At 41.6% G+C, this 16,655-nt stretch overlaps 1 protein-coding gene across 30 annotated transcripts in view; it reads left to right on the top strand.

The window, feature by feature from the left end:
• The window catches only part of SLC11A2 (solute carrier family 11 member 2), a 72,221-nt gene extending 55,966 nt beyond the window's left edge, over positions 1–16,255 (top strand). For 11 of the 30 annotated variants that reach the window (XM_045365243.3, XM_045365248.3, XM_015430615.4 and 8 more), the window contains 8 exons: positions 792–950; positions 1,959–2,045; positions 3,395–3,514; positions 3,970–4,119; positions 4,642–4,715; positions 5,392–5,545; positions 7,908–7,961; positions 14,230–16,255. In XM_045365243.3, the coding sequence (XP_045221178.2) occupies positions 792–950; positions 1,959–2,045; positions 3,395–3,514; positions 3,970–4,119; positions 4,642–4,715; positions 5,392–5,545; positions 7,908–7,961; positions 14,230–14,307 (876 nt within the window). In that variant the 3' untranslated portion in view covers positions 14,308–16,255. Of the gene's footprint in view, positions 1–791; positions 951–1,958; positions 2,046–3,394; positions 3,515–3,969; positions 4,120–4,641; positions 4,716–5,391; positions 5,546–7,907; positions 10,381–14,229 lie in introns of those variants that run through there. The other 19 variants (XM_045365244.3, XM_074006848.1, XM_074006849.1 and 16 more) reach the window with 8 other exon arrangements.
• Positions 16,256–16,655: the final 400 nt, after the last annotated feature.

The following is a 16,655-nucleotide window of genomic DNA, read 5'->3' as shown; positions in this document are numbered from 1 at the left end:
TTTTAAATTGAGACAGAGTCTTGCTCTGTCACCTAGGCTGGAGTACGTGATCTCTGCTCACTGCAAACCTCTGCCTCCCGGGTTCAAGACATTCTCGTGCCTCAGCCTCCCGAGTACCTGGGATTACAGGCATGCACCACCACGCCTGGCTAATTTTTCTATTTTTAGTAGAGACATGGTTTCACCATGTTGGCCAGGCTGGGCTCGAACTCCTGAGCTCAAGTGATCCACCCGCCATGGCCTCCCAAAGTGCTGGGATTACAGGCGTGAGCCACTGCACCCAGCTGGGACTAAAGTTTTTCATAAAATGTCAGAAGTGCATCAAGTGTCTTGTGTTTAAATTTCAAAAGCTCAAGTGGGCTTATGGAGGTCAGGAGTAAAGAAGCCCAAACAGGCTTTTACCATCAGTATTATGTAATAGCTTGCTTAGACATTTCAGAAACCTTTATAAATAGGGATATGCACACCTTAGGACTGAAATCAGGTTGTTTTTATAGGTCCGTGGTCCTTCCAGCCACTGAGAGTAACTGAGAGCTCAGTAGTCATTTAGTCTCTGTTCCCTATTTGGGGAATGTACAGTTCAACGAAAGGGCATGAAGTTCTTTTTTCTCCCCCGATATGAAGTTCTTAATTGCTCAGTAACTAGGATGTAGGTGAGTGTTGGATCTCTCACATTTTGTCTGGTCAACTGTTTGTCCCCTAAATCTCTCAGCTGACTCCAAACTCCTGACATGTTACAAGGAAACTTGTTCTAACTGGTCAAAAAGTGACTGCTGTTGTTGTCATTCTAGTCTAGACAGGTAAACCGGAACAATAAGCAGGAAGTTCGAGAAGCCAATAAGTACTTTTTTATTGAATCCTGCATTGCACTCTTTGTTTCCTTCATCATCAACGTCTTTGTTGTCTCAGTCTTTGCTGAAGCATTTTTTGGGAAAACCAATGAGCAGGTGGTGAGTAAGCCGGGGTTATGGGTGGTGGTGAATATGAGGGTAAAGTGAAGACTGCAATGGGATGGGGAAGGAAAATACATCCTTCTAGTGTTAATGTTCAGGAAAAATAATCTGTAGCTTCACCTCTGCCCCCCAAAATCACCATGCACCAGTCAGAGTCTACAGTATGGGGGTAACCAAGCCTGGACCCTCTTTCTCAGCTTTTGTTTGGGAGTAGTCAACAAACAGAAAACAGAAACTGTGATGATGACAGACTTTGTCTTGTCATTTTGAATTCTGTATCAATCTTGATTTCTGATTACCTATGTAGTGTTTTTTTTTGAGACGGAGTCTTGCACTGCCATCCAAGCTGGAGTGCAGTGGCACAATCTTGGCTCACTGCAACCTCCGCCTCCTGGGTTCAAGTGATTCTCCTGCCTCAGCCTCCTGAGTAGCTGGGATTACAGGTGCCTGCCACCATACCCAGCTAATTTTTTATAATTTTAGTAGAGATGGGGTTTCACCATGTTGGCCAGGCTGCTCTCAAACTCCTGACCTCAAGTGATCCGCCCACCTCGGCCTGTCAAAGTATAGGGATTACAGGTGTGAGCTCCTGTGCCTGGACTGCCTATGTAGTTTTGACCACCATTTGTTTCCCATCTATGGAACCTCTGACTCCTCTGTCTGCTTTGACTGAGGATTCTATTCTGGGTGTTCTCTCATGTCTGAAGCCTTCTTCAGAGCCTCTCCTCCTGTAATCATTTAAAGTACCCCGGCGTTTGTACATTATTATCATGCACACTGTAACTCAGTGAAGATTTTTGATGACCTGTGGGTGTAGAAGGATTATAGAGGAAGATCCTAGATGACGTTGCTGCCAGTCTCTGCCCACATCACAGCATATATCCAGTGTTCAATGTTTTCCCTCCAGCCTACCTCTCATAGATGACTGTGTATGATATGTAGGAAAGCTCTTATTGGTCCTTGCTTCTGAAACAAAAGTTGCTTTTGAACTGCTTTGGGTTCTAGGTTGAAGTCTGTACGAACACCAGCAGTCCTCATGCTGGCCTCTTTCCTAAAGATAACTCGACACTGGCTGTGGACATCTACAAAGGGGTAAGCATGTTTGGATTTGTGATCTTTGTTCCTGAATCAATATTTTTAGCATAGTATCTGGTCTTTTTTGTGACTTCACTTTAGATGTGAGCATATCTTCTCTGGAGTGTCATTTATTTCAGAACTCCAGACACCAGACAAGCATTTTGGATTAAATGGGAAGGAATAGAGGCTCAGTTGAAAAGAATGCATTATACAGGCCAGGTACGGTGGTTCACGCCTGTAATCCCAGCACTTTGGGAGGCTGAGGCAGGTGGATCACTTGAACTCAGGAGTTCAAGACCGGTCTGGCCAACATGGTGAAACCCTGTCTCTACTAAAAAAGAAATACAAAAATTAGCTGGGTGTGGTGGTGGGCACCTGTAATCTCAGCTACTCAGGAGGCTGAGGCAGGAGAATCGCTTGAACCTGGAAGGCAGAGGTTGCAGTGAGCCGAGATTGGGCCACTGCACTCCAGCCTGGGCGACAGAGTAAGACTATCTTTAAAAAAAAGAAAAGAAAAGAAAAAAATGATGCAGTATACACCCCAGCTTTTTTTTTTTTTTTTTTTTTTTTTTGAGACGGAGTTTTGTTCTTGTGCTGCCACGCCCAGCTACTTTTGTATTTTTAGTAGAGATGGGGTTTCTCTCCATGTTGGTCAGGCTGGTCTCCTGACCTCAGGTGATCCACCCCCACTCGGCCTCCCAAAGTGCTGGGATTATAGGTGTGAGCCACCATGCCTGGCCTTGTTTTTTTTTTTTTTTGTAGAGTCAGGGTTTTTGCCTTGTTGCCCAGACTTGTTTCGAACTGCTGGGCTCAAGGGATTCTCCAACCCTGGCCTCCCAAAGTGCTGGGATTACAAGTGTGAGCCACCCCACCCAGCCCCAAGAAAGTGTTCTTAGTAAAGTGTTTTTACGGGAGTCTCTCAGTTCTTTTATGCTGGTTACATTGTGATCCTCCAACAGTAGAATATATGGTGTGTAGCATTTCCCAAATTTATTTGATATTTCCCTGTACTTCTATTGCCATTTTCCAGAATAGTGTGTAAAGGAATATAATTTGGGGAATGTGGTGTAGACCTCTTCTTTTTCTTTTTTTTTTTTTTAATATTTAAGATGGAGGTTTAGGAGCTTGGAGAAGAGGAAGGACTAGGCAGAGAAACGAAGGAATATCCAGTAAAGTTTAGATTGAAAGCTTCTAGAATGAGGTCAGGACTTGAGCCTAGCTACTGGCACAGTGCCCAGCACGGCACTTGGCGTGGGTGGTGCATAGCAAGGAAGAAGGGAGAAATGCCACAGGGAGCCGCTGTTTTGGATATTGTCTGAGCAGATTATTGACACAATCATATCCTTTATCTTGGCCTCTCACAGGGTGTTGTGCTGGGATGTTACTTTGGGCCTGCTGCACTCTACATTTGGGCAGTGGGGATCCTGGCTGCAGGACAGAGCTCCACCATGACAGGAACCTATTCTGGCCAGTTTGTCATGGAGGTATGTGCTGGTATAGGATAGAGGGAGATAATACAACCCTTTTGTTACTTCTTTTTTTTTTTTTTGAGATAGAGTCTCACTCTTGTCGCCCAGGCTGGAGTGTAATGGCGTGATCTCAGCTCACTGCAACCTCCATCTCCCAGGTTTGAGCAATTCTTCTGCTTCAGCCTCCTGAGTAGCTAGGATTACAGGCTCTGGCCACCGCACCCGGCTAATTTTTTGTATTTTTGGTAGAGATGGGGTTTCACCGTGTTGGCCAGGCAGGTCTTGAACTCCTGACCTCAGGTGATCTACCCACCTTGGCCTCTCAAAGTGCTGGGATTACAGGCGTGAGCCACTGAGCCTGGCCCCTTTTGTCACTTCTCAATCCCATTCTTCTGAGGTCTCTCCTAAACCTCCCCAGAACTTTTGTTTCCTGTTGCAGACAGTCATCCTGCTCCTATGTTTTCTTCCAGGGATTCCTGAACCTAAAGTGGTCACGCTTTGCCCGAGTGATTCTGACTCGCTCTATTGCCATCATCCCCACTCTGCTTGTTGCTGTCTTCCAAGATGTAGAGCATCTAACAGGGATGAATGACTTCCTGAATGTTCTACAGAGCTTACAGGTGAGGAGGAAGCTGAGGAAACTCACATCCTAGTTATTCAGGTAGCATTATGTACTGCCCTTAGGTACCAAGCCTAGCTGGGTGCTGGGGGGATATTGAGAGGAAGGCAGAGGCATGGTTGTGGTCTGCAGTAAATGTATATGAAATCCTTGGCATCTAAAAGGATTGTAGAAATGGTTTGGTTTTTTAAACCTGTTGAATGCGAACTACGAGCTTTACTTACACATGGAACACAAAATTGTAGTTCATTAATGCAAAGCAAACATTAAATGAACATATAGGACACTGTGCTAGGTCTTGTGGAGGTTAAAGAGACAAGTCATGTACAAAGGTTTGTGTGCTAGTTTAATGACAGCTCTACAGAATTCAGTGTAATGCCCAAAGCATGTTGGGATGATAGGAATAATTATTTCTCATGGAGTAGTTGAGGCAGCATTTATGTTTCCATTTCATTAATTGTGCTGTTCTCTAGGGTGATACAAGGACCCATAGTAATCCCATCTGATCTTCTTTCTTTTCCAGCTTCCCTTTGCCCTCATACCCATCCTCACATTTACGAGCTTGCGGCCAGTAATGAGTGACTTTGCCAATGGACTGTGAGTGTACTCTTCTTCGTTCCCAAAGGGGATGCTGATGTGGGGAAAGGGTATCTTCATGCAGTAGGCCAGTCAGACGTGAGACATAGAGGGAAGTGATATGCTTTGAGAGGTGATTGCTAACTGCTTCCTCTTTGGCTTAGAGAATGGAAACTGTGAATATAGTAAAGGAAGAGAAAGCACATCTTTCATTTGGAAGGGAAAGAAAGTTCAGCTTTTACAGCATAACTCTTCAGCTTCAGCCACGGAAGTTTGAGGCACCTTAATTCTTTGTTAAATGATCTTAACAAGAAAGGCGTAAGTTAGTACCTTTTATATATATCTTCAAAGGATATGAGGTATCTGAAGTGACTTGTTGCATTTCTGGGAACATTAATAAAATGACTCATTGCATTTCTAGGCCTTGTTGCATCTCTAGGGACTTAAATATTAGGGATTATTTGTTGGTGTCTTTTCCCCGCTCTTTCTCCCTATCAGTATCTAACTTTGGGTGATTTTAACTTAGACTTATGAAGAATCATTTTTTTTTTTTTTTTTTCAGATTAAGAACAGTTTTTCCATTCATTTTGAACTGCCTCTAATTCCCGTCCTGTTTACTCCACAGGATGCAGTTTCCTTTTCTGTCTGTGGCCAAGTTGGATTATTCCACCAGTGACTGTGCTGATTTCTTTTACAGAGGCTGGCGGATTGCAGGAGGAATCTTGGTCCTTATCATCTGTTCCATCAATATGTACTTTGTAGTGGTTTATGTCCAGGAACTAGGGCATGTGGCATTGTATGTGGTGGCTGCTGTGGTCAGCGTGGCTTATCTGGGCTTTGTGTTCTACTTGGTAAGTCCAGCCTGGAAGAGCAGGGGCATAGGTATCAGGGATGGTAGAGGTGGAGTTCACTGACATTCAGAAATGAACAGACCCAGGCTGGGCACAGTGGCTCATGCCTATAATCCCAGTACTTTGGGAGGCTGAGGCGGGAGGATTACTCGAGTCCAGGAGTTAGAGACCAGTCTGGGCAACATAGTAAGACTCTATCTCCACAAAAAAAGAGAAATGAACAGACCCAAAATAGTACATAACAATCTACCTCCAGGTGATCGAGACAATTTATATGAAATTGTCAAATCCAGCTGTTTACAAAATAATATTTCTAACCATAAAATTCACTTTGGTTACGAAGATTTGTCATTTTTTCAATTTCTGTCACTTCTGTGGTTTCCATTCTTAGTAATTCCTAACAAGAGAGTGCAGTATGTTTGAGGAACTAAAAGAAGGGTAGCAGCACAGAGAATGGAGGACAGGACAAAACAGAGGTAGAGAATGGGGCATGCAGTGTGATTTAGAGATTCGGGGTGGGACACATGCGGCACACAGCCCCCCTCAGCTCCATCACTTACGAGCTGTCCAAGCAAATAAGTAAATAGTGATAATCTTTCCTTGACTCTCATTCTAGAGTCATTTTTTAAAAATCGTGGTTATAAAACTATAGCTACATGAAAAAGTATGTAAAATTTATATTCCAATTATAAAAAAATTTTTAAAAAGTCTAGAATTATATAAAAATGGCAATATAATTTGTTGTAGGAAGGTAGAATTATAGATATATTCTCTATTTTCCAAATCGTCTTTAACATTGCTTATATTAATGAAAAACAGCCAAAATAACAACAGATCCATTTCCCTGTTCTGTATAGGTTTCTTTGAAAAAACACAGGAGTTGGGGATAAGGAATAGCAGAATTTATATCATTTTTGCTGCAGAGAATGGCTAAAGATGGAGGCTGGAAACCTGCTGTTAACCTCTAGAACACTTCCCCACGCCAGTGTGCCACACGTTAGATACTTTATTGAGAAAATTACTTAAGTAAATGTTGAAAAATTATTTCCTAGATTGATATATCTCTTCTTTTTTTCTTCCTGATAAACTTTGGGCACACAAAGACTGTCCTGATCCTGTGATCTAGGAACTTAACTTCAAGGAAAACCAAGTAACTGAGTATATCCTTGACAGGAATTGTTTTTAAAAATTCACTATAGAAGTTAGGGGTATCCTTTCGTAATGCAAATTGGATATGAAGGTGCCAGTTTGTTCTCAGTCAGCCTAAGGCTAATGAGCTTGTTGAAGACCCATTATTATTATTATTTTTGAGATAGAGTTTTTCTCTGTTGCCGAAGCTGGGGTATAGTGGCATGATCTTAGCTCACTGCAACCTCTGCCTCCTGGGTTCAAGCAATTCTCCTGCCTCAGCCTCCTGAGTAGTTGGGACTACTGCCACATGCTACCACGCCTGGCTAATCTTTGTATTTTTAGTAGAGATGGGTTTCACCATGTTGGCCAGGCTGGTCTCAAACTCTTGACCTCAGGTGATCCACCCACCTCAGCCTCCCAAAGTGTTGGGATTACAGATGTGAGCCACTGCCTCTGGCCTGAAGGCCTATTTTTAGAGGAGAGGGCTGATTCTAGAGTGGGTTACTGCTGTTTAGCTTCAAAACAGGAACTTCATAGAGCAGCTTAGGAGACTACACCAATTGTATTAGTCTGTTAGTCATTCTCCTCATCATGGGGAGGACTGAGGAAAAGTGGACTTCCGAGAACTTATAGTTGGATAAAAGAAACAAACAACAGGCTGGACGAGGTGGCTCATGTGTGTAATTTCAGTGCTTTGAGAGGCCGAGCCAGGAGGATTACTTGAGGTTAGGAGTTTTAGACCAGCTTGAGAAATAGCAAGACACCTTGTCGCTACAAAAAAAATTAAATTAGCTGGGCATGGTGATGTGCGTCTGTAATCCTGGCAACTCAGGAGACTGAAAAGGGAGGATTGCTTGAGCCCAGGAATTCGAGGCTTCAGTGAGGTATGATTGCACCACTATACTCCAGCCTGAGCAATAGAGGGAGACCTTGTCTCTAAAACGCAAAATAATGATAAAGATTAAAAATAAAAAAGGAAAACCACAGACACAAAGCAGTAAGAACAGAGAAATTCAATATTAAAAATAATATGGACAAACTTTGTTGAGGAAGGCAGATGATTTTTTTAAAGGGGGGCGGGGTTGAGAGAATGACTTGCGCTACCCTTGGTGGTAGATGGGCACAGCTGGATGTTCAAGGAAGGGAGCAGATTTGCATTTGAGAAGTGCTGTGTGAGCAGTCATGGCTTTTCAAAGAGCCTGGTGAGTGATGACCATGTTTTGTCTTTCAGGGTTGGCAATGTTTGATTGCACTGGGCATGTCCTTCCTGGACTGTGGGCATACGGTAAGCATCTCTAAAGCCCTGCTGACAGAAGAAGCCACCCGTGGCTACACTAAATAACACTGGATTAGTCTGTCTTCTGCAGGTAGCCATCAGAGCCAGTGTGTTTCTATGGTTTACTGTGTGAACATAGCCAAAAGTATGTGCCGTTGCACAGACTGCATTTATGACTCAACCGTTGGTTGGAAAAGACTTTGTTTCATGTATGCTTGAAAGATGGAATTATTTTTTTCTTCCTGACCTCGTAACCTTGGAACTGGACTAGGGTGGGATCTTTGAAAAGCTGACATTTGCTGCTATCATTCCAACACTAAGTGCTTAAGTAGTTGCCCAAAGGCTAGCTCAATTTATCCTTGGGAGAGACGAGGATATGCATGGTTCTTAACCAGGCTATATGTTAAAAAAAAAAAATTGGAAAATGTAATACATTTTTTATTATTCAAACTACAGAATGAGTATGCAAGTTTTATTTATCAAAATGTAATGGATTTTTAAAGGCTGAGAAATTTTCCTTATACATACCTTTTCAATTATTTTAATTATACAAAATTCTCAATTAGAATAGCTTCATCCATATGAAATATAAAATTAAGAGACACCCTGCTCTATCAGGCTTAGGGTTCTTTGAACTTATTTCTACTTTAATTTCTCAATGGAAGTTAAGAGGGGTGAGAAAACAAAGAAGGGGAAAAACTGACAACTAGCAAAACCTAGCACCACATCGCTAGGTGGTGCTTACTAACTACCTTCTCAGGATTTTCCTCAGATTGAAAAGCTTATGAGGATTTCTTGGGAGTCTTAATAACCTGCCTGTTAGTGTAGAGCTTTCCTGATGATATTTACTCTTGAGCACATGTAGTTGTAAAACCTTCACTTTCCTTCTCCAGGAGGGTGGTGATAGAAAAAGATGGTAGTATTTATGAACTGATGTTCTCATGAAATGTTGAGGGTGGGGAGAAAAGACTTTAAGGGGGAAGGAGAGCCGTCTATTTTGTTCCTAAAGGCCACCTCTCACCAGAATCGTCATGTTTTTCTGATGCACCACTCTGCTTCACGCCCAAGATGACTTGCAAGGCAATCTCAGGAGCTGTGGACTTAACGGTTGCAAAGCACACTGTCTTTCTCAGCATTCTCCGCAAGTCAGTAGGTGTCAGTATGGTTGCAAAGTTCACTGTCTCAGCAAGGTTGAACTGGGCTGCCTCTCTACAGCTGTTTCCTCAGAGGGAAAAATCTGGAGACCAGATGGTGGAGCTCTGGAGTCAGAGGAAATGGGTGTCTTCAGCGTGAAGCTGCTGCTTTTACTTCAGCCACTTCTGATATTTTTTCAGACCGAGCCTGAGATTGTGTGATTATCTCAAATCAAATCACTTTGATGGAGATAAATAATCAAAACTGTTTTACAGCCATTGACTTGGTGAGAACAGTAATGGGAAATGGTGTTGAAGGACTTCTCGTTTTTGGAGCTTTCCTTCCAGAGTCCTGGTTGATTGGCGTTCTCTGTTCATCTGAGCCCCCAAAAGCGTTATTACTGATATTTGCACACAGTCAAAAAAGCACAGACTGGATGGATGGTCATAAGGCATTTAAGGGTACACTGCTGTGTTTCACTGACCATACATTTTTCTTAGCCCCTCAAGTAATATAGCACAGAGTCATGAATGACAATTCCCCTAACCATTCCTCTTCATATCTGCCTCTTCCCCTTACCATTGTAATTCCCCAAACTGGTCATAAAGGTGCTCTGTCAAGATATTGGGGACTGACATCTTAAGCTCTCACCTGGCTGCAGTAGGAAAGGCCAAACTGACAAAAAAAAAATAAATTATTTATAAAGATGATATGGTAAAATGTACCTTTGCCCTGGGTCGGGGTGGGTCCAGTCAGTCTCAGATTTATAAGCATTTAGGAGCCTAGGTAAAAGCTGCTAGTATTCTTTTAAAAGTTATATATATGACTTGCAATGATAGAAAACTCCTTCCAATTAAATGGCATTTTATAATATTATGTGTGTACTTCACAGTGTTAAAAATACCCTCATACCTTATTGCATTTGATCCTCATAGAGAGAAAGTGCATTTTAACCAGTACTCTGGGTGCAATAAACAATACGTAAGAAATTTAAGCATATCCAGTGAGCATATCCAATTCCAGCATATCCAGTGAGTTTTGGCAGTGTGTTTATGTGGAATGTTTAAGGATACACAGTTGTACTTTATATAAATTGATTCTTGTTCTCCTTAAATGTGACATGAAATAACTGTGCTGCTACATTATACTGGAAATTAACAAGGGAAAAGGGAAGAGCTCTTGGCTCCCTTGAGGTTCTGCTAGTGGTGTTAGGAGTGGTTACAACTGAGCTTTTAGTAACCATTTAACCATATGTAAACTTGGTTTCTAATTAAAAAAAATTTTCTTTTTCCAATTTGGTTTCCTGGGTATTTTTTTAACCCTGAAATAATTTATTAATAGGGTTTCAACAACTTTGATACAAAAATACTGAACCAGCAACTACCACCTGGAATGGCACACTAAGTCCACACTGTTAGGATTTTCTCCTTAGAAAGGATAGAGAAATAAATGGATTTAGTCCTCAGAAGGCTTGGATTAATTGCAGATACCAGGACATTAATTTCCCTTTACCCACTTAGTCAAATAGTTTTACATAGCTAAAGGTCACATCATTACCATGTTTAAACTTGGGAAAAAAAATTTTATTCTGCTTTTCTCTAAGCTGAATATTTTCTACCTATAGTTTATTTCACTGTTTCACTTTTACATTCTATATGTGCTGCCAATGAAAATTACTATTTGAAGAGAAACCAAACTCGTTTAGCTTAAAGATCAAGGAACATTTTGGCAGGCCTGATATAAATGGAAATATTGCCATCATTTATTAAAAACAAAGGCAGAGCTCAGGCACAGTGAACTTTACTAGACACATGACAGGAAAACTTGAGTCAGCAGTTGATTTGTCCCAGGCGTGTCACCAGAACTTCATTTTCCCTTTCTCTGTTGTAAACCTTCCCTGTAAGTAACACAGTGGAATTTATCTAGGAAGAATTTTGTTCTCCATGTTGTCCTTCCTCATTTAGTGCCCTCTCCTTACTTTGAATTTAATTTCAGAACTAAAATAGGATGCAAAACAATGTGAGGATCCTGTTTGGAAACATTTCCTTTAGCTCTGCCCTCTGGAATACCTTCTGCTTCTTCATTGGTAGGACCAGTGATTCTAAATGTGTCAGCGTCTCTCAGCCCCTTAGCTTATGAATGTATAATGGCTCACTCAGTACTGTGTTCTAAGACCGGCCTGAACACTTGTATTATCTCATTTAATCCTTGTAACAACAAGAGGATCAGCCTCTATGTAGATGAGTCAACTGGAAGGCCAAAAGTAACTTGCCCATATTTACATTACTAATGAAATGCACAGTTGGCATTTGAACTCACATAGCTTAACTCCAGAATCCATGTTTTCATTCCCAAACTATCCTGTATGATATGTAGTATACCCTACATGTTGGGTTGTCGCCAAGCTTTATTGTTTATCAGCACAAGGAACATAACACACTGAAGCATTTGTTTCATACTCTGATTAGTGCTAGAATATGCATTAGCCAGAAGTTGCCAACTGGTAGATTTTGGTCCCTGTGCAGAATTTTAAAAGTAAGCTCGAATGCTTTTGGCAAGTGTAGAGAATGGACAGGGTCCTCTATGGTCCTATCCCAGCAATAGCCAAGAGTTACTAGTTGAAAAGTTCACTCATTTGTATTAGCTGTCTGCCCGTGGAAGTATTTTAACCCATTCCCAGGCCATTTATTCTCATTTCTCAGTGTCTCAGAACAATATAACAAACATCTCCAATGAAAGTAGTCTATCAACTAAGTCATCTAAGTGACACTCTGTGGGCATCACAGTTCTAATACTGCAACCCTTGCTTACTACATATTGAAGAAGCCTACCACCGTTGCTCACTTGGGAAAGGCTTCAATGAATTGTCAGTATATTTAATTGCTATTATTTACTTAAGCCTGAATTAAGCAAGCTGATGTCTGAAGAGCTGTTTCCATGTCGTAAAGCCAGTGTAATATAGTGTTTTCCTAGCCCACTAGTTGGAAATAGTTTTATCTTGGGCATCATTTGGTCTAATCTGTCTTCACACAGTCATCACAACAAGCCTGTGAGGTTACACACGACAGTTTATATGTGTTAAATATATGTGCTGAAGACTAACACGAGATAGTATACTGGTATACTTGGCATTTTTTTTTTTTTCTGAGATGGAGTCTAGCTTTGACACCCAGGCTGGAGTGCAGTGGTGCGATCTTGGCTCACTGCCACCTCTGCCTCCCAGGTTCAAGCAGTTCTCCTGCCTCACCCGCCTGAGTACTCTCACCACCATGCCTAATTTTTTTTTTTTTTTAAGACAGAGTCTCACTCTGTTGCCCAGGCTGGAGTGCAGTGGTGCGATCTCAGCTCACTGCAACCTCCACTTCCCAGGTTCAAGCGATTCCCCTGCCTCTGCCTCCCAAGTAGCTGGGACTACAGGTGCACACCACTAAGCCCAGCTAATCTTTGTATTTTTACAGATGGGGATTTACTATGTTGATCAGGCTGGTCTTGAACTCCTGACCTTGTGATCTACCCACCTCAGCCTCCCAAAGTGCTGGGATTACAAGTGTGAGCCACTGCTCCTAGATAATTTTTGTATTTTCAGTAGAGCCAGGGTTTTACCATGTTGATCAGGCTGCTCTCAAACTACTGACCTCAAGTGGTCTGCCTGCCTTGGCCTCCCAGAGTGCTGGGATTACAGGTGTGAGCCACTGTGCCTGGCTGTACTTGGCATTTTCAAATGTAGCATTTATTCACATTTTACAAATAAGTAGAATAAGGCTCCAAAAGTATATGTGACATGCTGAAGGCCGTAGGAAATGGTAGAGTTAAGGGCTTGAACCCAACTCCAGTGCCTTTCTATTATACTAAAATAGGGATAGTTGCTGCCAATAAATTTATAATCTGCATTCAGCGTTAACTTAGAGGTTGTTGGTGCCAAAGGATAACAATAAAAGCTCTAAGTAATAACAGTAGGGCTAAAATGAAACTCAAAGTTGTTCCAAGGTGTATTCGAGGAAGAGAAAAAGTAAAAAGAAATAACTTCATAGCCAGCCTAGGAAACATGGCAAAACCCTGTCTACAAAAAAATTAGCTGAGTGTGGTGGCACACACCTGTAGTCCCAGCTACTTGGGAGGCTGAGATGGGAGGAAGGCTGAAGCCCAGGAGGTAGAGGTTGCAGTGAGCCAAGATTGTATCATTGGCACTCCAGCGTGGGTGACATAGTGAGACCTTGTCTCTGCAAAAAAAATAATAACCGCACAGGTCCCAACACAAACCATCTAGACTCGGTTCTTTAGGAGCGGAGTCTGGAATTGTGTGGTTTTTTTTTTTTTTTTTTGAGATGGAGTCTCGCTCTGTCACCCAGGCTGGAGTGCAGTGGCACAATCTCAACTCACTGCAACCTCTGCCTCCCGGGCTCAAGTGATTCTCCTGCCTCAGCCTCCTGAGTAGCTGGGATTACAGGCATGTACCACCATGGCCTGCTAATTTTTGTATTTTTAGTCAAGGAGGGGTTTCGCCATGTTGGCCAGGCTGGTCTTGAACTTCTGACCTCAGGTGATCCACGCGCCTCAGCCTTCCACAGTGCTGGGATTACAGGCATCAGCCACCGGGCCCAGCTGGGAATTGTGTTTTAAAAGCAGCTTCGGTGATTCTTATTCAGCCTGACAAACATATGGGACCCATAGGTCATCTTTCTCCCTCTTAGTACATGCCATTTCATGTTTTTGTTTTTTAAATGAAAGACTTTTCTCTGCTCCAGTGCCAAAGGATAATAGGGCTAAGGATTGAAACCATTGGAAATTTGATTTCTAATTCACACAGTAGTAAAATACAAAAGCATTCTGCATGTTTGTTCTTATCCTGATTTGCAGCACCCATCCTGAGGCAGACTGTGTCACAAGAATAGTCAGAGTGCTAATTTTGCTGAGGACATTTGGTACCATCTTAGTCCTTAACTATTTCAGCTCCTACCTGTTATTTTGCATATCAGAAACCATTCATGTATGTATCTGTAAGCCATTTCTTTTCTGAAATAAAAATCAACATAGCAGTACAGAAAAAAGGCCTAAATTGATGTGCTAATTATAGGTACTTAAATGCTGATTTCAATAAATATGTGAAAATCAGTCTAACCCTCTTCCATCTTTTTTTCCTTAGTGCCATCTGGGATTGACAGCTCAGCCTGAACTCTATCTTCTGAACGCCATGGATGCTGACTCACTTGTGTCTAGATGACTGACAGCCTGAGAGACTCTATGAGAACACGTTTTTCTAAGCCCTTTTTGTGCCAGGTGTCCTGTTAACATCTCTGTTAGTTCAGAGGTGAGTTTTGTTCAGACGTTTTGAACAAAAGGCAAAGATTTCCTCATGGGAAGGGTGTTCAAAACTGACAGCTATAAATGTAGGTCAGAGACCACCCACCTCACAACAGTCTTACACTCCCAGAGTTAAACAATTGGCCTCTGAGAGCCACACACCCCTATGGGCTTGTGTCTTGGACTCTGGGATTTAAAAGATATATATGTATATATATTTATGTAAACCTGAGCATCTCAGTTTGGGTAGAGTTTTAAGGTTATATGACACTGATAGAGCTTTTGTATTTTTTTTTTTTTAATATTGTTTCGATATATCAGATATTTGTTTTGTCTGGATCACAAGTGAGAAAGGAAAGAGAATAATGCTCTTCTTCACAATGAACCGGTCAAATTGACTATCTTGTAAAGTGATATTTTACTATGTCAGTTAAATTTCACTTTGATTTTAATCAACCAGATTATATCCTTTGTATCTACTGATATTAACACATCATATTAACACATTGTTTCTTAAAAAACATTTCTTCTATTTGGCAATCATAGTTAACGCTGGTTATCAGCCTGTTTTGTAATTATTGTCTTTGTTGTCACTTTTCTTGAATTGTTTTCTAGTCATTAAACAGATATGAAGGCATTTGCCAAAGAGCTTTAATACCCAGTAACAAGATCCAGAAACCACACTTTAACCAGTGATCAGTTTTCCCTGCTGCATTGTAACTCAGCTCATTCTGGCATTCAGGTTTTAGGCAGAAAAAGAAGAAACTTCTAACATTTAACTTGTAAGTCCTGACATAAGATAGTGAAGATATTTATCTTCTTTCTAATATTTGTATAGTCTGCCAGTGTATTTTCTTCCCACTATTCCCATTAACATAGCAAACACCATTTCTAGATCCAAAGTCTATTTCTAGGAGTGGCTAATATTTGTATTGTTGAATCTCCTAGGGAATGCTAAACGTTTCACTTTAAAATACCTATTTATACCAACTGGCATGAGATTAGTACTAGAATGAGATTTGGAAGATTAGTCCACATATCACAAACTGCTTGCCTACATGTAGAGATTTTTTTTTTCACCCACCTTCCTAAACAGGAAGTTGTTTCCTTAATTCTTTTTGTTTTTGTTGTTGTTGTTGTTTATTGTTGTTTTTTTGAGACAGAGTCTTGCCCTGTCGCCCAGGTGGGAGTGCAATGACGTGATCTCAGTTCACTGTAACCTCTACTTCCCGGCTTTAAGTGATTCTCCTCCTTCAGCCTCCTGAATAGCTCGGATTACAGGCATCACATTTTTAGTAGAGATGGGGTTTCACCATGTTGCCCAGGCTGGTCTCAAACTGCTGACCTCAAGTGATCTGCCTGCCTCAGCCTCCCAAAGTGCTGGGATTACAGGTGTGAGCCACTGCACCCAGCCTTTTTTGTTGTTAAGACAGGGTCTTGTTCTGTCGCCCAGGCTGGCATGCAGTGGCGTCATCTCAGCTCACTGCAACTTCTGCCTCCTAGGCTTAAAGCCATCCTCACACTTCAGCATCCCAAGTAGCTGGGACTGCAGGCACACACCACCACACCCATCTAATTTTTGTGTGTTTTGTAGAGATGGGATTTCACCATGTTGCCCAGGCTGGTCTTGAACTCGAGAGCTCAAGCGATCTGCTGGCCTTGGCCTCCCAAAGTGCTGAGATTATAGGTGTGAGCCACCACATCCAGCCCACTCCTCATTTCTTTCTAGCCCCAAAGGTGTTGAGTCAGAAATCCTGCAGCCTTTGTGTGACTTTGAGCATCACTTTCCCCTTTCAGCATTAAATATATGACCTCTCTGCCGTATTTTAGAACTTACTACATTTCAATAAAACTTTTTTAAAAATCCAGACATTGCCTATCTTCGTTTATAATTGTTTGGCCCTTAAAGAGGCAGGGGTATTTCTAAAATGACACTTTAAAATTTCCTCATTTCTACTTCAGGGCCTCTTAAAACTTCAGATAATAAGAGCAGCCAACCCTGCAACTCAGGTTATAGTCCTTCTGATCTTAAAATTGAGACTGAATTAACATCAATTATATGCTTTTACTTGAAAAAGAGACTGTTAAAATAAGTTTTAGTGTTTTGGTTTCTTTATACAGGACAACAACTCTAGATGAACCAGTTTGTTGGATTTCCCCCACCTCTCTGGGCGGTTTTGTTTCTCAGTCATTTCATTACCAGAGAGTGTTGGGGAAAGTAAGGTAAAAAATAAAAACATCCTGTTGTGAAACTCATAGAAAGGTGAG

This window comes from Macaca fascicularis, chromosome 11 (assembly GCF_037993035.2).
Source record: "Macaca fascicularis isolate 582-1 chromosome 11, T2T-MFA8v1.1".
Classification (NCBI taxonomy): domain Eukaryota; kingdom Metazoa; phylum Chordata; class Mammalia; order Primates; family Cercopithecidae; genus Macaca; species Macaca fascicularis.
Note: the sequence above shows the minus strand (reverse complement) of the source record. Positions and strands in the feature narration are given on the sequence as shown.